We start from the raw sequence: 20,017 nt of genomic DNA on the forward strand, positions 1-20,017 counted from the left end.
TGGATTTGTCCTCTAGATCTTTGCAAGGAGATGGGGGGGATCAAGATGGATTTGGGATAAAATTAAACTGACATCTGCAAAAAAAAAAACAAACCCAACCCAAAAAACAAACAGGTGAAAAAAATGGTGATTGTGGCCTCCTCGCTTACTGGGTTAGAGAAGTGATCGAGTGTGAACCCAGCCTTGCATGAGAGGAGTGACTTAGCATTGGTGACTGTCCTTGCGAAGACCGGTGTGCTCCCAGGCGAAGAAACCATGGTATTTCCATCCCAACCTTTTGGCGAGTTAATGCCAACCGGGACCACCAGGTGGTTTCGGAGGTGGCTTGAGACGCGATTACTCCTAACGAACCCCCCACGGGCCTTTTTTAACATGTTGCTGTGTCTGTTTCAGATGGAGCAGGAAATGACCCGGTTACATCGGAGAGTGTCAGAGGTGGAGGCTGTGCTTAGTCAGAAGGAGGTGGAGCTGAAGGCCTCTGAGACTCAGAGATCCCTCCTGGAGCAGGACCTTGCTACCTACATCACAGAATGCAGTGTGAGCCTTCCCCCCAAAGCCCCCTTCCCTCGGAGGTGGCACTTCCTGTCGTGTGTGTCTCATCCTGTTTCATGACAGCATCATGAGGCACGTCACAGCCAGGGGCAGAGAATAGAGAGGTAGGACGCACGAGCAGGACCTGTGGTGTGCAGAGCAGCGTGTGCCAGGTGCGGGGTCCTGGAGACAGGAGGTCAGGCTCAGAGTCCAGGTAGGAGCCTGGAGACAAGCGTAGATGGCCTTACAGAGGGTCTCACATCTCCCATCCCAACCTCTGTGGTCTACTTCGTGTCCTACATGATCAGCCTCAGGAACCAAGCTCCCAAATGAGGGCAAGAAAATATGTTTTGAATTTGCCCCAAATCAACTTTCTATCACCCAGAACCAGCATAGCAACAAGAAAACTCAGGCTTTAAAACCCAGACCCTTTTGTCATTTTTTACCATGTGACTTTTTTTTTTCTTTCCTTCACAAGAGTAGACTGTCTTCTCCATTGTCTTGTTAAAAATTTTCATTCAGGTGTTTCTTAATGTACAGTCTTGAGAAGTTGAATCACACATTTTTCAAGTGTTTTTTCCACAAGGGAGAGGAAATCTATAGGACGTGGCTGATTAAGAATAACTGCTATGTTTCCATTCCAGATTTGGCTGCCTTTCAGTGGTGGGTGAAGTTACTCAGCTATGTATTTCAGATATATATTTCAGTGCTACTGAAGCATTGAGGGAACCTTATGGATGAAAGATGTCCAGAAAACGTAAGCCAGGAGGTGAAAATAGATTGCTTGGAGTCCTAAATGATACCCGGGCAGAGAATGAAGTCATTGCTACTTTGAAAAAGGGAGATATACTTGACAGTCCTCGACTCACTGATATTCCAGAAGAGACTTTGTATCCATCCCAGTGGTGGTTTCATGGCTAGGGAATCTGAGTAGTTTTCAGTCCTGAACATACAAGTAAGTATCTGCTAGGGCAGGTAGGAGACAGGTGACTGAACTTTCAGGCTGGATCCATGAGGTCCTAAGGTGTTTGAGATGATGTTTTCTTGAACCAGGGGATTTTGCAGGATGAAACCTGGAATTCAGCAACCCACTGGAAGCTGTCGTCGTGGGTCCGTCACCCGAAACCATCTTGGTGTCTGCGAAGCAGCCTGCAGCTCCTTTAATGAATCTTTTCAACTGGAGCAGGATGCACGGGGCATCCCTATTAAAAATTTTTGCTTTCCGCAGAGCTTAAAGCGAAGTTTGGAGCAAGCACGGATGGAGGTGTCTCAAGAGGACGACAAAGCACTGCAGCTCCTCCATGATATCAGAGAGCAGAGCCGGAAGCTCCAAGAAATCAAAGAACAGGTATGACTCGCTGCCCGGGAGCAGGGCACCAGCTCAGACCTCTCATTTCAGGGGAGGCATGTTTGAGGGACAGAAAAAGGGAAGGAGGGAGGGGAGGAGGGGGAGAAAGAGGTATGTAGGTCATTTGGAACTTTCAGATTCCAAATGGAACTTTTTTAGATTCCACATGGCTTATATAAATGTTCTAGCTCCTTTTGAAGTCTGGACCCCACAATGACTACTCTTTTTCAATCAAAGGTGTCGGTTTAAAGCAGTGGTGTTGGGCAGACTGCAGCCTGTGGGGGTGAATCTGGCCAAGCAACCTGTTTTCCATGACCACAAGCTGAGAATGACTTGCATTTTTCAATAGTTGGGGGGAGGAATTCAAAAGAATAGTTCATGACGTGTGAAAAGTATATGGAGTTCAGATTTCAGTGTTTATATAAATAAAGTTTCATTGGAACACAGACACACCCGTTTGCTTAGGTACTGTCTGAGCACTGTCTGTGGCTGATGATCATGCTTCACTGGCAGAGGTGAGTAGCTGTGACAAGAGACCACATGGCCTGCGAAGCTGAAATTGCTTTCCATCTAACTTTCTTCCGAAAGAGTGCCAACTTCTGCTTTTAAGACCATTAAAGTAATTTTCAAAGATGTTTTCATAGCTTTTTAGATGCACTTTACGTTTTTGAGAGAAGCCAGGATAATTCATAGTTTTGCTTATCTAAAGATGTATCCTTGGAGGGGAATTTGAGCAGTTAAGGCCACTTCAGAATTAACACTGCAAATCTCGACTACATAAAGCCCTCCCCTCCGTGTTCAGAAAAGAAAATCCAGACCTTTAAAAAGCCTACTCTCTTTTTTTTTCCCCCTTTCCTTTTCTGAAAGAGTTTTCTTTCTAGATGGTTCATTTCTATTTTACTTCATTGTTTCCTTTTTAGCACGGATTTTTTTTGTCCTTTGAAGAAACCGTAAATAGAAACTTTAATGAAGAGAATGCAGTGAGCAATTGGAGAGCTGAATTATCAGCTGCCAGGCAACTCTCATTCACTTCAGAAAATCTAATGGAAACAGTGATGGAAATGAACATTTTTGTCTCTGGGTAGCGCACACGTAGCCATCTGGGTAGTTGCTAATGCAGGAAACTCTTGCAAATAATTTGATTCATTAACTGTTCTTTAAAGAAAGAATTACTATTTTGGTTGTTTTTTTGGGCATCTCATTATCACCCTAATATTTTTTAAATCATTGGTTAATATCCTCCTGCTTGATAAAAATATTCTAAATAAACATGCCTAGGAAATGGTGCAATCCAGTCGTCGGGTTTCTGAACAGTACTTAGAGATCGTGAAGGTTGTGCCTGCAGCTTGGAAAAATCCACTTCGACAGTTGATTCGTTGCCCTTTTGTCCACACCATTTTTCCTCCTAAAAGTTTCAAGAAGTAGGATTCTTTTTCTCCCATTAGTTCAACGTGTTTGGAAATTTGCTTTTGGTGGTATCCTGGGGAAATGAAAGCTGTGCTTGGCCACCAGAGGGAGCAGCTGGTTTCCCTGAAATTAAATAGAATTTTCAGGACATTTTGAAAAGGTATATGCTGGTGGTTGAATTCAAAGAAATGTCCTTTGTGATTCATATCACAGTTGGCATCCATGTGGAGTTTTAGATTCAATGACTGCTAAGCGTTCCATTTTGGGGGAAGAAAACTCTTCGTTTCAGATTTTATTTTTCATTGGAAGGAGGACTTACTAAAAAAAATGACCCTCAAGAAGCCTGGTGAGAGTGAATGTTTGCAGTCCAGGAGAAAGCGTTTAATACTTTCAGTAAACTCCTAGTATTTGGTTTGTAGCCCGCCGATTCCTCCCAGTTTTGCCATTTATTCTTCTTTCTTCCTCTCAAAGCCAATTTCTGTACCTCTGTTTATTTTACATGTTGCTTCTACTTAGCTATTTAAGAATGTTTAAACTACTCTACAATTGCAATCATTTCATATACTAGAAGGGTAATACTCAAAATCCTTCAAGCTAGACTTCAGCAGTACGTAAACCAAGAACTTCCAAATGTACGTTCTGGGTTTAGAAAAGGCAGAGGAACCAGAGATCAAATGGCCAACATTCGTTAGATCATAGAGAAAGCAAGGGAATTCCAGAAAAACATCTACTTCTGCTTCATTGACTACCCTAAAACCTTTGACTGTGGATCACAGCAAACTGTGGAAAATTCTTAAAGAGATGAGACTACCAGACTACCTTACTATTTCCTGAGAAACCTGTGTGTGGGTCAAGAAGCAAAAGTAGAACTGGACATGGAACAACGGACTGGTTCAAAATTAAAAGGAGTACGATAAGGCTGTATATCATCACCCTGCTTCTTTAACTTATATGCAGAGTACATCATGTGAAATGCCAGGCTGGATGAATCACAAGCTGGATTCCAGATTACCGGGAGAAATATCAACAATCTCAGATATGCAGATGACATCACCCTTATGGCAGAAAGTGAAGAGGAACTAAAGAGCCTTTTGATGAGGTTGTAAGAGGAGAGTGAAAAAGCTGGTTTGAAACGCAGCATTTAAAAAAACTAAGATCATGGCATCTGGTCCCATCACTTCATGGCCAGTAGTAGAGGATAAAGTGGGAGCAGTGACAGATTTTATTTTCTTCAGCTCCAAAATCACTGTAACGGTGACTGCAGCCATGAAATTAAAAGACGCTTGCTCCTTGAAAGGAAAACTATGACAAACCAAGACAGTGCTTTAAAACGCAAAGACATCACTTTGCCAACAAAGGTACATATAGTCAAAGCTATGGTTTTTCCAGTAGTCATGTATGGATGTGAGAATTGGACCATAAAGAAGGCTGAGTGCTGAAGAATTAATTGATGCTTTTGAATTGTGGTGCTGGAGAAGACTCTTGAGGGAGTCCCTTGGACTGCAAGGAAATCAAACCAGCCAATCCTGAAGAAGATCAATGCTGAATATTCATTGGAAGGACTGATACTAAAGTTGAAGCTTCAATACTTTGGCCACCTGTTGTGAAGAGCTGACTCACTGGAAAAGACCCTGATGTTGGAAAAGACTGAAAGTAAAAAAAAGAAGGGGGTGGCAGAGGACAGAGATGGTTAGATAGCATCACAGACTCAGTAGACTTGAATTTGAGCAAACTCCAGGAGATAGTGAAGGACAGGGAAGCCTGGCATGCTGCAGTCCCTGGAGTTGCAGTGTCAGACATGACTTAGCAACTGATCAACTACTTAGCTAACCCCAATGGAGTACTTGGATTTGGTTTAAAATAAAACACCTAGGGACTTTCCTGGTGGACCAGTGACTAGAACCTGTGCTTCCACTGCAAGGGGCGTGGGTTCAATCCCTGGTCAGGGAACTAAGATCCTGTGTGCCATGAGGCACAGCCAAAAATTTAAAGAATTTAGAAAACACCTAGATACCTCACATGATAGTCAGATTCATGCTCCATCACTGGCAATTGCTGGTTCCACCAACCCCCCCTCCTTGGAAAAAGAGAAATTTGGGTAACATAGAAGGCATTTGAGTTTTAGGACTTCTGATTGGACCTGTTCAATCAAAGTTGTAAAGCTCGATTCCAAAGAATGACTTGGGGCATGACTCTGAAGTTGTCCACATTTCCCCATTCTGATCCTGTTCAACTATGACCAGCACTGAGCCCACACTGAGATTCGGACAGCTCTCTCAGCTGTCCTTGGAAATGGACCTGATCATCATCTCTGAGATTTTTCTTGAAACAGGGATTTGGTCAGCTGTTGGATGTATAGGATTTCCTTGAAGTAGCTGGCAGAATAACAGTGGCTCAATAAATGAAGTAGAGTTCTTTCTGATGTCTGTAGTAGGCTGGGTGCCCTGGGAGCTCAGATTGCTGACAGAGGTGTTGCCTGATTCGTGCCTTCCTCCCTTTGGGCGCTGACAGCTCTGGACAGAGAGATGTTTAGGGCAAGGGGTTGGGGGTGTGTGTGTGTTGAAACAGTGCTCTGTCCTTGCTCCTGACAAAACACAAAAACCATATTCCCTTTTTGCTGAAAGTTTAAGTCAGACAAGGAGCTCAGGGATAAAAGGTGACCAAGACTGACTCCCACCTGCCCACTTCCGCCACAGTTTGGTATTTGTGCTTGTGGGCAGCTCCGATGGTACTTTGGGTTTTTAAAATCAGGAGAAAAGAAATTGAGTTTTTAGGTAAAAGAAAGTGTTCTCGTAGATAATGTTTTTATCTTTATATATTATATAAATATAAATTTTTTTAATGGAGGAAGGAGTCCAGGAAGGCTTAATACCAGAGCTATGCAAGTCATAATAAGTCATCATACAGCCCTGGCCAAGGGGACTAGAAAAACCCCAAGTAGAGGGTGTGCCATCTCACATCATTGACTCATGTTCTATTCTGTGAGTTCAGATAATTGTTGAGTAGTTTATAAAGACCTTTGGTTGTGTAACCCAGCACCACCCACTTAGTGAGCCTCGTCCAGAAAACCTGGTGCCCCGTGACTTGTAGAATTGACCCTCAGCAACAATGCAGCTGGCCCTCTGTATCCACGGTTTCTGTATGCGTGGATCAACCAACTTCAGGTTGCATTTGGTCCTGGAACCAACCCCCTGTGTATACAGAGGGGCGACTGTATGCTTTTAGTGCTCCGTTTTGTGCCCCCCCTCCCTTTTTTTTCTGCTTTCCCCTGTACCACTAACACAGAGAGATGCGTTTACATGAAAACTGCCAATTTTCATAAGGATGTCATCTTCGCTTTAGTGTGCACCTGGGGATTGCCTATTACAGTGGGATGGAGCTGTACTGTTACTGGGGGAAAAAAAGCATTTTATTGGTTAAAAACATATCCTTGCTCAGTGGATCTCTCTCTAGTTATTTCTTGGGAGAACAGATCTTAGAGATGATCACTAGATGTTGTGAAGGTCAGAGACAGTCTTAGTTCAATTCTTTATTTTTTCATTTTATATCCTCCACCCCACCACCTTGGATTGGATAAACTTTGCCCATTCTTAAACCTTACATGCATGGTCTTTACTTTTGCTAACAGAGAATATTTTCGTGCTCTGCCCTGAGGTTTTCAAAACCACTGTTTATTTCTCATGGTAAATCAGTTTTGGAAAACCTCAATGCAGATGTTCTGATTTTAGAAATTCACTTTGAGAAAGGTTGGGCTGTTGGGATTACTTTAAAGGGTTTTGCTCGAGGGAGCAAGGTAATTCTTTCCTTGGAGTCTTTCTCACAAGTTACTTTGACCAGAACCAGTGTTTCCTGACTCTTCCAAATTTCAGGGTGACTTGCATCTCAAGAGCATCGTTAAGTTCTTCATGCAGTTTGGGGCCCAGAAAAATTAATGGTGAGAAACTGACATGATGAGTTTTACCTTCCAAGATTCTCTCCACTGAGATTTCCAATTACCTCCTTGTGTCATCTGAAAGGTTAATTTTAAAACTAGGTACCATATTTAATTATGTTAGGCGCATATGACTTCTAAAGGACAAATCTATACAAATGATTACCCTTGGGGGAAAGCTTTGCATAAGCAGATTATCGTGATTGTTTAAAGTACATCCCTTGCTGCTCTCTGGTGTTACAAAGGCCTTAAGGTTCTGCACTTCTTGTACGGTATTATTTGCTCAAAGGATCTAACTGTATATAAGCACATGTGTTCCGGTATTATTTGCTCAAAGGATCTAACTGTATATAAGCACATGTGTTCCAAATGGTGTTACTAGTGCTACATGATCTACACGAAAACAGTTGAAAGATTTAATATTCTTTTCTCTCTCCTCACCCTCGTCCGCATCTTTCACCTTTTCTCTGGGTCCATTCTCTGCTGATACCTCTTCACTGTGTCTTCTCTCTGTGGTTTTCCGCCTTCACGGCCCATCTTTCCTTTCAGGAGTTCTAAAGTCCACCTTTCTTCTGTGCCTACTCTTTAGGAGTACCAGGCTCAAGTGGAAGAAATGAGGTTGATGATGAATCAGTTGGAAGAGGACCTGGTTTCAGCGAGAAGGCGGAGTGACCTCTATGAATCGGAGCTCAGAGAGTCTCGGCTGGCTGCTGAAGAGTTTAAGCGGAAAGCAACAGAATGTCAGCATAAACTGATGAAGGTAGCTAGCTCCCCTCTGGGAGGGAGTTTTGGAGGTAGAATACTGGATGATCTTAGCAATAATAAAGGGAATCCTAGCTTAATGAGTGTACATTCGAGAAGCCATGGGGTGCCCTACAGAGTTCCTGGTGTTGATTAGAGAAGGTAACTTAATTTTTTATTATCGTTCTAATCGTTTTGGCCACAGAGACCAAGAAAGTATAGCCTGTAGTGTTGTCTTATAAGATTTTTAGGTTCTTGAGAGTTCCCAATATGTTGTATCTTTTAAATTACAGGCTAAAGATCAAGGGAAGCCTGAAGTGGGAGAATATGCCAAACTGGAGAAGGTATTTTCCATTATTGGTATTGGGATTTGGGGCAGATTGTCTCTTAAATGGGCTTTCCAGGTGGCGCTAGTGGTAAAGAGCCCGCCTGCCAATGCAGGAGATACAAGAGACGAGGGTTGGCTCCTTAGGTTGGGAAGATCCCCTGAGGAGGGCATGGCAGCTCACTCCAGTATTTCTGCCTGGAGAATCCCATGGACAGAGGAGCCTGGTGGACCACAGTCACTAGGGTTGCAAAGAGTTGGACAAAACTGAAGCAACTTAGCACGCACACATGCAGTCTCTTAAATGTTGCTCTCTGTGGCCTGTCATTGGTTAAGAATATATTTGCAGTGAATAGAGAACTCTCTTCTGGGTTTATTTTGATGATCAGTCTGTAGATGACCAGGTTTAGCTTCAGCTATGGTTCTAAAAGGGGGAGAAGACACCTCTTTTTTTTTTTTTGGTCATGTCCTCTCACAGTAACATACAAACCCAGATACTCAATGAAACAGATGGGAAACTTACTGTTTTAAAGTACAGGCGATTTCAGTTCCCTTTTTTGCCATCTGTATGTATGTCGCTGGTTCTCGAGAAATGGTCCACATGGAGGTTTACACTGAGACATTCAAAGGCTTCTCTGATAGGCTACTGTTCTTCTTTCCATCAGTAGGTACTGGAAAACAATAAGACCCCCACAGAAACCTCAAGAAAATAGACCTGTAATAAATGTAGTAAGACCTTAATACCAATGTGCCTTTTGTTTTATTTCCTGGGATTTTAATTACAGATCAATGCTGAACAGCAGCTCAAAATTCAGGAGCTCCAAGAGAAGCTAGAAAAGGTAAGCCCAAGGGGATACTTTGGGGAACTTACCTCCCATTTCCAAGTACTTTTTCTTGCCCTATCCTAGAGGGTAAAAGATCAAAGAAAGAGAATTAGTCACCCAGCACTGAGGGAGATTAAGCAGGGTGGTGAGCTATTACCTGAAAATATCAGAGTTCTGAATATACTTTATCCTTTTGGGACCTGTCAAACAGTATTTGTTTAAACAAACAAATAAGCCAGAAACCAAGCTCTGTGAGACTGTCAATTCAAAGTTCAAATTGTACTATGACAAATCCCAAGAGTCTGGCTCCTCTCCCTTCAGGGGACCAGGTTCACATCTTGTTCATGACCCAGACGACTTTCCATCAGAGACCGTTGGCAGCCCTCCTGTCCATAGGGAGCCTGGAGGAGCCAGGAGTCCTCGAGTGGTTGGGGAGGAGGGTGGGTGTGGTTTATGACTTCTGACACAGTGAGTGCTAATGGCCCTTCCTTTGGGTGAACAGGGGAAACTCTGAAGAAAGGGCCAGAATGAATATGGCCTTCAGGAAGGTTTGTGAATGTGTTTAAAAGAGCCCTTTCATTGTCCTCCTCCTTCTTTTTAAAGTTGTGTTATTGAAAACATATAACATTGACTTTACCATCTTAATCATTTTGAGTGTCCAGTTCCTTAGTGTTAGATGTATTTCCATTGTACAGCAAATCTCGAGAACGTTTTTGTCTCGCACAACTTAAACTATCTGTTAGATGCTAACCACCTCTTTAGTGAATGCCCATCCTTGGTAACCTCTTCCTTCCTTCCTTCCCTCCTTTCCTGTCAGTTTATTTTATTGAAATACAGTTGATTTACAATGTTGGGTCACTGTGCTGCACAGTGGAGTGATTCAGTTATACAGATATGCACATTCTTTTTCATATTCTTTTCCTTTATGGCTTATTACAAAATACTGGATATAGTTCCCTCTGCTATTCAGTAGGACCTTGTTTATCCATCCTATATATATATATATATATGATATATATCACTATATATCATAATTTGCCTCTGCTAATCTACTTTCCTTGTATGCTTTTGACTGCTTTAGACACTTCCTGTGGGTGGAATCATCCAGTATTTGTCTTTTGTGACTGGCTCTTTTCGCTCAGCACAGTGTCCTAGAGGTTCATTTACGTTGCAGCATGTGGCAGGATCTCCTTTTCAGAGGCTTCATGGTATTCCTTAGCCAGGTTGATCCACTTTTTCTGTATCCATTCATCTGACTCCTTCCTGCCTATTCTTGAGCTCAATTCTGAAAGCCTCTCTCAGCTAGAAGTTTGTGTGAGGACTCATGTCTTCTAGGACTCTGCCCCCCGTGTAGAAGAGGGGAGCAACCTATACATGTCAGCCATAGATGTAATTCTAAGTTTTCTAGTGGCCACATTATAAAAAGGTGAAAACTCTTTGAATGATACAGTTTTCATAATATACAAAATGTCATCATGGCATGAATTGATATTAAAACATTTACGCTGCTTCAGTTTTTAAATGAATTAACTTTAGTAAACTTTAAAATTGATTTCCTAGTCACACCAGCTACATTTCCAGTGCTCACTGGGCACATGTGGGGAGCAGCTCCCAAACTGGCCAGCTTGCGGGTCTCTGAGCTAGAGTTTCCTTGCCATTTTCACTTTTTCAAATGATAATTTAAAGTGAATGAATGTGCAGTTGGTGGTTTACAGTCTGATCTTCATCATGATGCTCGAAGAGCTGCAGTATAGTTAAGACACAAATAAAAATTAACTTCAAAAGGTTAATTAAAAAAAAAAAATGACTTCCCTAACGTGAATTTTGAGTCATTACAAACGCTATGGTGGTTGTGCCCTCTGATAGTTATTTCTTGTTATTAAAGGTTTAAATTAAAGTTTTTATGTTGTATTGTTATAAAAGTTAATAGTAGAGATTCCCCATAAAGAAGTTGGCAAATGAGATGATTAAATAAGGAGAAAATTAATGCTCTGAGGTAAATACATTAATACTTGGGCAGATAAATCCAAGACTTTTTGTTTGCATTTATTCCAAAATATTGAATCTAAGATGCTAAAGTTTGTCCAGTACTCCTTTATCTTCTGTACCCCAGGAAATAAGAAAAAAACACTGTCAGTTTTAATTGTAGGATGCATTATTCCAAGTTTAGTGATGTTAAAAAATATAAGTGTACCTTAGAATAGATGAAATACAGAATAAAATGAAAAGTTTGTTTGTTTTTTGAAGAATGGATAAAAATATCCATTCAGTGTGACCTGATTTTTTTTTTTCCTGTTTAGGAGATGATCCTCATCTTTTTCTGTGTCTAAACTGGGCCATCTCACCCGTCCTCCCACCCCCCCACCCCCCCTGTTTCTTCTCTTTTCAGGCCGTGAAAGCCAGCACAGAGGCCACCGAGCTGCTACAGAACATCCGTCAGGCGAAGGAGCGGGCTGAGCGTGAGCTGGAGAAACTGCACAGCCGCGAGGACTCCTCCGAGGGCATAAAGAAGAAGCTGGTGGAGGCCGAGGTGAGCAGGGGACCTCCAGCCCCCAGGCCCTGCAGTGCCTGGCCTCTGGCTGTGTGGGGACCTTCTCTCTGCTCGCCTTTGTTCAAACCACTTTTCCTTTCCGCCCATTCCTCTGGACCCGAGAGGCTTGGGCACGTTTTCCCCAAAGGGGAGAAGCATTTGCCACAGAATCTGCGAGTAGAAAGATGTTTTGATAAAAACCTTTCCTTCCTGTTTGTTTTCCTCTGACCCACTCACTTGTGTGGGTGGACTCATGTTTATCTAGGTGAACTGTGACGCTGTCCCTGAGGTCTTCTCTTCCTTCCCTCTGTACCCTTGCTTTTCCTTGACTTTTCCTCCCAGCAGTGATAATAACATAGTAAGTTTCGAGGCTTCAGCTGTGACCTGTGTGTGTCGATAACTCCCAGATCTGTATTTTGGGGCCTCTTTTCTCCCTTCAATTCTTTGTTGTTGTTGTTGTTGAAACCAATTATATAATTATTCAGAAAACACATGAGTGTCTTCTCATTGTAAAAAAAAAGAAAAGCACAGAACTGAAGACTCTAGAATCAGAAGGGACGTTTCCCCTTACTCCCCTCCAGCTTCCCCCATGCCTGGGTGCCAGTTCCGTGGAACAGCTGTGCCATGGTTGGCTTACCCACCCCCCTTTCCTGGGCTTTCTGCTTCTCCCTACCACTGTGCTGGTGGTGACCTGCTTGTCCACGACTCTCTGGGGCCACCCTCACCCACAGTCTGGGCAGTATTTCCCACTGCTCCCGTGACATCTTGCCTGGGTGTCTGAACAGTGCCTCTAACCTAGAATGAACTCACTCCCCCACCAAGCTGGCTCATCTTCTCAACCTCCTCATGCCTGTCGGGACCATCGCCATCCATGTGGTCACCCCAGGCTTGGAACCTGAACATCATCTGCTTCTCCCTGGGCCCTGCCGTTCCACAAATTCTTCAGCCCTGTCAGTACACCGACACTGTCCCCCTCCCAATGTCTCCCCCCGCTGGCCATTTCTGCAGGCCTCCTCACAGGGCAAGGGCAGGTGCTCTTCCTCCAAACTCAACTTATGCCGCAGCCCCTCTGTGCTCTACCTGGGGCCTAAGCTGGCCACCTCTGTGCAGTTGCTGCCGTGCCCGTCTTTATTTGAAAGGCCTCCCCTCTCCCCTCTGGCCCTCTCCCCTCTATCCCGCTGCATCGGCCCTCTCCACAGCTCGCATCTCCTTGACTCCTCCCCTCTCCTGCTCAGTTCGAAGCCCTCTTTCCTGCCTGCAACCTCCCGCAGAGCTCCATACCTGTGTGCCTCATGGCTCTGCCCCTTTTCACCCATTTTATGTTTACTTGTTTTTCTCTTACCTCTTCCAAGGGCAGGCATTCTGTCGACTTCCTCTGGGTATTTTCCGAGATGCCTAGTGTGCTACTTTGCAGATAGTAGGTGCTTGGTAAATATTTGAATGAATGAATGCACTCTTGTAACCTACACAAGCGAGTACTACTCGGATTCCAGAACCGTGTCTTCCTCGCCGTGGCTCTGGGTGCCTGAGACCTCTCTTGCCTGCCGCGAGCGTCCGCTTCCCGAGGGCCCCCTCCCTCGGCGCAGGCGTCGCGCCCGCAGCCGTCACCCCATTAAAACTCTCTGATTGATTCACGATCTGCAGGAACGCCGCCACTCTCTGGAGAACAAGGTAAAGAGGCTAGAGACCATGGAGCGTAGAGAAAACAGACTGAAGGATGACATCCAGACAAAGTCCCAACAGATCCAGCAGATGGCTGAGAAAATTCTGGTGAGCAGGAGCCAAGGTTGGCAAGTTCAAAGATAACAGGTTACAGAGGGAAGGGGGTCAGAAGAAGAGCCACCCTCCGTCAAAGGGGAGGTTGCCGCCGAGCAGGTGAATTAAGAGAAAGCGGTCTTAGCGGATGACACGCCAGAGACTAGCATGAGTAACCTTACAGGTTGGACTTTTCAGCACTGGTAACAGATCCATCAGTATGGTATTTTTTTCGCTCTGTTTGCTACCGCCTGACCTTTAGAAATACGAACGTGCACACGCTGTCATCTCCAATACATTTTTACAGGAGGATTTACATACTCCTATCGGCAGAGTTTTGTATGACTGTTAACATTGCAAATGCTCATTTTAAAAAAAAGGGGGGTAGGGATTCAGGGCTTTAAGACTAACACTCAGATCCTCGCTTTTGCAGAGGAAAGAAGTTAGTCACGCAGAATTGTTTTTCTCCGAGTAGTATTTGTCATAGATCCATGTTCACCCACTCACTTTCTCTGCTGTAGTTGGTTATTATTCTTATTATTATTTTCACTTTCCTTAGATGGAGCAGATCTTTTTTTTTTTTTTTTAGGTTTGTAATCACAGTGATTCTGTTTTTGGCTCTGATCAAATTAACTTGATCAAGGAAGGCTTGGGTGGTACGTGCCAACGTGTTGGAGGTTTTGCTCCTGCCAGGGTGGAAGGCAGGTGAACCTTTAAAGGACTCTCCTTGAATTTCAGTCCCCAGATCAAGAATTTGATGCCACTCTTGGGAGTCTGTTCATAGCCCCTTCCTTCCCTGCCCCTGGGAGAGACTCTGGAGTAGTCGACCATTCCTCTCCACCATAAAAAGGCAAGGTGGTAAGCAGGGTGCTTCCCGCCTCCCCCTCTTTGTCTCTCTCTGCGTCACTTCTGGGAAATGAGTCACCAGCAACTACATGAACTCCAGAATGACCGACTTATAGGCCTACACTAAACACCAAACAAAAACCAGTAAAAACCCGACGCTTCAAATCTTTACATCTCTGTCTATATTCATGAGCATATGGGTATTCTTGAACAAATAGATGAAAAGAGAAATCAGTTAAATTGTTTTGCTTTGACACACAGACTTCATAGATCCGTCTACACACAAAGGCAGATGTGACTGTTAGTCTGCTCTCTCTGTTCTCTCGTTCCGTCATCCAAGTTTCTCTTGGCGATTGTCAAGTGTGTGAATTTTACCGTGAGTCAAGTGAATTCCCACCGAGATTCCACCACTGCCACCTCTTGCTTGGTGCGAACGACGTGGTTAAGTCTCTTGTGGTTGCAAAGTGTTTCTCTGTTTAATGGTGATGTGTTCATTCATTCATTCAACAAATATTTAATGAGCTTCTACTATGTGCCAGGCACTATTCTAGGAGCTGGAAACAGAGCAGCGAACAGCAGTGTTTGCATAACAGGATGGAAGAGTCTGATCCAACACATGTAGAAAAGATAACGTTTTAAAAAATGACAACAACAACAAAAAATGCCAAAATGCCAAGAAGTCAGATTTTAGAATGTTCGCTTTTCCAAAGGTTCATTTGCAATTAAAACGTCGGAGTGTAGAGTTCTGCATTCCTGGATTATATGTTGCAAAGTCCCATTCATGCGTGGATCAGAAATTTGGTCTCAACGTTGTGAATCTCAGATGTCTGAGTTTTCAACCTGTTTTCAGTTTGATTTTCATTCCTGTGCCATCTTAGGACTGAAACTAAGACAATTATCAAGTTATTTCTACCATAAAGGAAAAGTAACATTTCTTTTTCCAAATGTGTCTTATTACCTATCCTAGTACCTTTGTGGTTGTGACTTCATTTATCAGAAAGTACCTTTTGTTCAAGAACCTGGTGCTTAGGCTGTAAATAAAATATCTGGAACAGGAGCAAAGAGGGGTCCTTAATATTGTTACATAATGATGATACTCGGAAAGTCATCTCAAATGTCATTTGCATTAAAGTATTTGCTATTCTGATAAGAACTTTCAAAACAGATAATTGGGGTTCTCATTATAGCAGAGTCTTTTGCTTTAATAAAAAGCCCTCATTTCTGGGGATCCTTTAATATACCTAAAGCCCTTAAAGTATGTTTTTATTACTTAACATCCTATTTACATTCAGCTTTTCAAGATGACATCTGTTAGATTGCAATAGATCTTGTGCACCTGGTTTTAACACTGAATACTTTACTGGCCCCCAAGTTAAAGTCAGTGCTTGCAGACTTCAGAATTTCAAAAGCTTAATCAGTACCATTTCATGTGTGTGTGAATCTGAAAGTATTTTTTTCTCCATTTTATGGTCATAGCCTGTATAATTTCCTCATTCTTCAAATTCTCATAATTATTTCCATTTCAAAGAAAATCTTCAAGATAGTATGAAGAGATGAAAACTTGGAGTAATGACTTTTGATATTAGTAATTAACTAATCGGTCCAGATTCATAAGAATTAATGTAGATGCAGATAGTTTCATTTAGAGAATATTTCAGTAAGTTGAATGCTGCCTTTTATATGATCAGTTTATAATATGTTGCAAATGAATTGGTATAATTTCCGAATGGATTTTGTTAAAAGCAGAAATGTTAATAAGAGAACGAAGAGGACTTTACGTTTGAGCTATTCATAGTACTCCAAATTCTCTTCCTATCTTCCACATATGTGTACATATATTTATGTCATTTTTAGTCAATTTTATGTTCTGCCTTCTTCTCTTTAGTTACATCATCTACACATGATATCATATGAACATCTCTAGATAGTCACATTCTCCATATTCAAAACTCAAAGTGTTTGAATTGTTACGTTAGTTTTCCTTCTTAGCTAGGGTTCCTGTGCAATCATTTCATTAATGAGGAAAATATAAAATTTTTTTTTATTATTAAGATAAAGTAAATTGCCATTACGTTTCTTGTTTAAGGCTGTCATTGGAGCAAAAATTGCCTGAGGTTCAGATGGTGGTCAGGGGCTTTGCACTGTATGAAATTTTGCAATTGTGTTGCCTCGTTACTCTCATTTCTCTAAGCAGAGATGAAGAGCTGCCTTTGACCTGTCCCACTACTAGATTTCTGATCCCAGCCCACCAGCTGTGTGTGTGTGTGTATGAATACTTGGACTTGGAAATCCCAGGGCCAAGGCTCAGAGGTGGTTTTCTTCTCAGAAGCCTTAGGGGCTAGTTGTGAGGAAACACATACCTGTTGTCTCTGGTGCCTGTGCCAAAGCCGTGTTTCCTCTGAATGTCTGACGTGCATTGGCTCTGTCCCTCCTTCACACACCTGACCGTCTCCTCCTTTTTGTCTAGGAGCTGGAGGAGAAGCACCGAGAAGCCCAGGTCTCAGCCCAGCATCTGGAGGTGCACCTGAAACAGAAAGAACAGCACTATGAAGAGAAAATTAAAGTAAAGACACTTTCTGGTTTTCTCTGCCCTTCCTCCCACAGCACCACGTAGCTCCTCTCTCTTCCCAGGTGCTTTGGGCCACTTCTTGCTAGAATAAAGGACTGGCTGGGGTAAATGCTGTCCTCAGGCCATCATGGGGGGTTTTATCCATGGAGGGGGTTGGATATCATAAGTTCAAAAATAGTTTATTTCAAAAAATTTGGTCATTGTGTATCTTTAAATATTTAAATATATCTTTGATATATTAAAATATTTAAAAATAATATCTTTAAAATAATCTTAAAAATATAAAAATAATAAATCTTTACAATATTTTTTGACCCACTGTCACTCAGTCCATGATAATTTAGTTTAGACAGATTCATCATTTCTTGGCTTTTAATTTCCTTCTTTGGAGAAGGAAATGGTAACCCACTCCAGTATTCTTACCTGGAGAATCCCATGGACGGAGAAGCCTGGTAGGCTACAGTCCATGGGGTCGCATAGAGTCTGATACGACTGAGCGAGGGAACGGAACGGAATTTCTTTCTTGCATCTTAGACCTAGATCTTTGTCTTTTATATAAAGTGCATCCTTGAGGACTTTCTTTAGTGGAGATAATGCTGGTGCCAGCCTCTCTGTTTTGTGTGTCTGAAAATGTCTCTGTTTCTTCCTAGTTCTTGAAAGATGTTTTGACAGGGCATAGATTTCTAGGTTGGCAGTTATTTCTTATGATACTTTTTGAAAATATCATTCCTTTGATGTGTTTGGCTTTTATTATTGCAGTTGACAGTCAACTGTCAGTCTAACTGTTGCTTTCTTTGAAAGCAGTCATTCTTTTTTCTTTTAAAACTTTGTTTTGTCTTTAATTTTCTGAAGTTTCACTGTGATAAAACTTTACATCTAGACAGATGTGGAGTTATTTATTTATCCTTTTTGAGATATACTGGACTTTTGAATATATTAAAAAAATTCTGGAAAATTATTGGTCATTATGTCTCAAATATTGCCTCTTCCTCTTCTTTCTTTCCTTCCTTTATGAGAATTTTGATTAGGCATGTGTTAGTTTACCACTTGTCTTTTGTTGCTGCATTCTGGTTCAGCTCTAATTGATTTTCCAGTGTACTAATCCTTCCCTGTCTAATCTGCTGCTAAACCCATCCATTAAGTTTTAAATTTCAGTTAGTGTATTTATTGGATTCTTGTCAGTCTGTTTGTTCTTTCCCAAGTTTACTAGATTATTTACAACAAGAACTTTTTATTCCCTGCATTCATTTGAAGCTTATCTTCTGCTTCTTTAAACTCATTAGCATAGTTATTTTTCCATCTATAGCTGATGATTCCAGTATCCGAAATATCTGAAGGTCTGTTTCTGCTGGTGTTTCTCCTGGTTCTTTTTATGGTGTCTGTCTTTTTGTGTGCCTGGTCAGCTGCTCATTTTCCTTGGAAAATTAATAATGGGGATTCTTTGAGATCTTGAATGAAAATGTGTGCCCACTTTGGGCTTTGACTTCTCTGTTTCCTTACCCTTTGAGGTGATTAAAAATGAAGCTCAAGTTTGTTTCAGCAAATGCCTCAAGTTCAAAACAGCTTTCTGTGCTTCTTAGCTCTCTGGGTTTCTGCTTTCACTTAGATTTTAGTCTGTAATTTCTTACTGTCTTGCCAATTTTTAGATACTTTTGGAAAATGTTTTTCATATTCTATCTAGCATTTTAAATCATTTTTCGTAGAAGAACTGGCTTAAGTAATCCAGCCCACTATATTAAATAGTGAATTAAATTATTTCACTTATTGACATTATTATTTCATTTCAATTTTTAGCAGTAAGTTCGGTGACCAGAAGTGACCACCAGCCTATTTCCTTTAAAATCACCGTATTTTCATTGTGAATTTGGACCAAGCCTTTAATTATGTCTTATGTTCTTGAGAATCAGACATTGATTGGTCATTACATCTCAAATACTGTTATTTTCCCTTCCAAGTCAGACATTGAAGGAGTCTTTTAATTTTTGTGAGGATTGTATTACTGGTTTGGTTGGTATCCTCAAAGAGTTAGCTGTTCCTATTTTGGCGAACAGCAAGTATACATACTTACATAGCATCCTCACCATCACTATCCTGGCATCCTCTCTTTCACCCCTGGGGTTACTTTTGGTTATTTTTCATTGAAAGAAATATAAGGAAAGAATCTAGAATGGACCTTAGTACATTTTCAACTTTATCTGACAATTTTTGGTTTTAGTTTTTACTGGCTTCTAGATTTTTATCTTTGAAGTAAACTACCTTTCACAAAATTATGAGAATGTTTACAACTGTCCACTGGCACCTTTGCATGATGAAAATAACCTTTGCAAAATTCGTTCTATAATTTGGGTGAGTGTATTGACTTTCCTGTCAGAAAGCCATGTTTTATCTTGAATTGATATAAATGTCTACAGTGGAATCTCTGATTTCAAACAGATTCCTTGCTTCCCTCTCATGCATCATCTTGTTCATCCTTCTGCCAGTTTAACCCATTCAAAGCCAGGATGTGTGCCATCTTGATAAAGGCTTGTCCCTTCTGGCTCATACTTCTTTGTGTTGGTATTCATTGCTGCCAAAATGGAGGTCTTATTTATTTTTTTAATATTTATTTTTATTTATTTGTTTGACTGCACAGGGTCTTGGTTGTGGCATGCGGGATCTTTTAGGTTGAGGCATGCAAACTCTTAGTTGTGGCATGTGGGATCTAGTTCCCTGACCAGAAATCAAATCTGGGCACCCTGCACTGGGAGCATGGAGTCTTAACCTCTGGACTACCAGGGAAGTCCTTGGGGAGGTCTTATTTTGAACAGAGTCATTCTCAAAATGGGCTTCATTGCTTTTTACCTCATAAGCAAAAGACTCCTTGTGTAGGCATTATATGTTCTCTGCTACCTTCTAGGTGGCAAGAACTTGGCTTTATAGATCCTAGAGAATGTTAGGGAGAGATTTGTTTTCTTCTTTCTTCCCTCCTGGCTTTACGAAACCATTTTTTTTAGCCAGCTCTGCTTTGTGGCCCTATTTTATCCCCTGTAAGGCCATTTTGGCAATAATTGTGATCATACCCCAGATTCGGTCCTTTACTTATTCGTAATTTTAGAATTGCATCCTGACATCCAAGAGAGCGGGCCGCCTACCCTCTTGAGGTTCATCCCTCCTCTCATGACCCCGTCCTCCACCTCTTATTCTCTTCTACCAACTTTCACTCTGTTTTTT

General features: G+C 41.8%; 1 protein-coding gene across 3 annotated transcripts in view; it reads left to right on the forward strand.

Moving 5' to 3' along the window:
- Positions 1–20,017, forward strand: part of CIT (citron rho-interacting serine/threonine kinase) — a 174,898-nt gene that overhangs the window by 93,681 nt on the left and 61,200 nt on the right. For all 3 annotated transcript variants that reach the window (XM_088828200.1, XM_088828201.1, XM_088828202.1), the window contains 8 exons: positions 394–537; positions 1,760–1,879; positions 7,807–7,977; positions 8,252–8,302; positions 9,069–9,122; positions 11,497–11,637; positions 13,282–13,407; positions 16,706–16,801. In XM_088828200.1, the coding sequence (XP_088684326.1) occupies positions 394–537; positions 1,760–1,879; positions 7,807–7,977; positions 8,252–8,302; positions 9,069–9,122; positions 11,497–11,637; positions 13,282–13,407; positions 16,706–16,801 (903 nt within the window). The remainder of the gene's footprint in view (positions 1–393; positions 538–1,759; positions 1,880–7,806; positions 7,978–8,251; positions 8,303–9,068; positions 9,123–11,496; positions 11,638–13,281; positions 13,408–16,705; positions 16,802–20,017) is intronic.

Source organism: Moschus berezovskii, chromosome 19, assembly GCF_049115385.1.
Source record: "Moschus berezovskii isolate FMDL1 chromosome 19, NW_MosBer_1.0, whole genome shotgun sequence".
Classification (NCBI taxonomy): Eukaryota; Metazoa; Chordata; class Mammalia; order Artiodactyla; family Moschidae; genus Moschus; species Moschus berezovskii.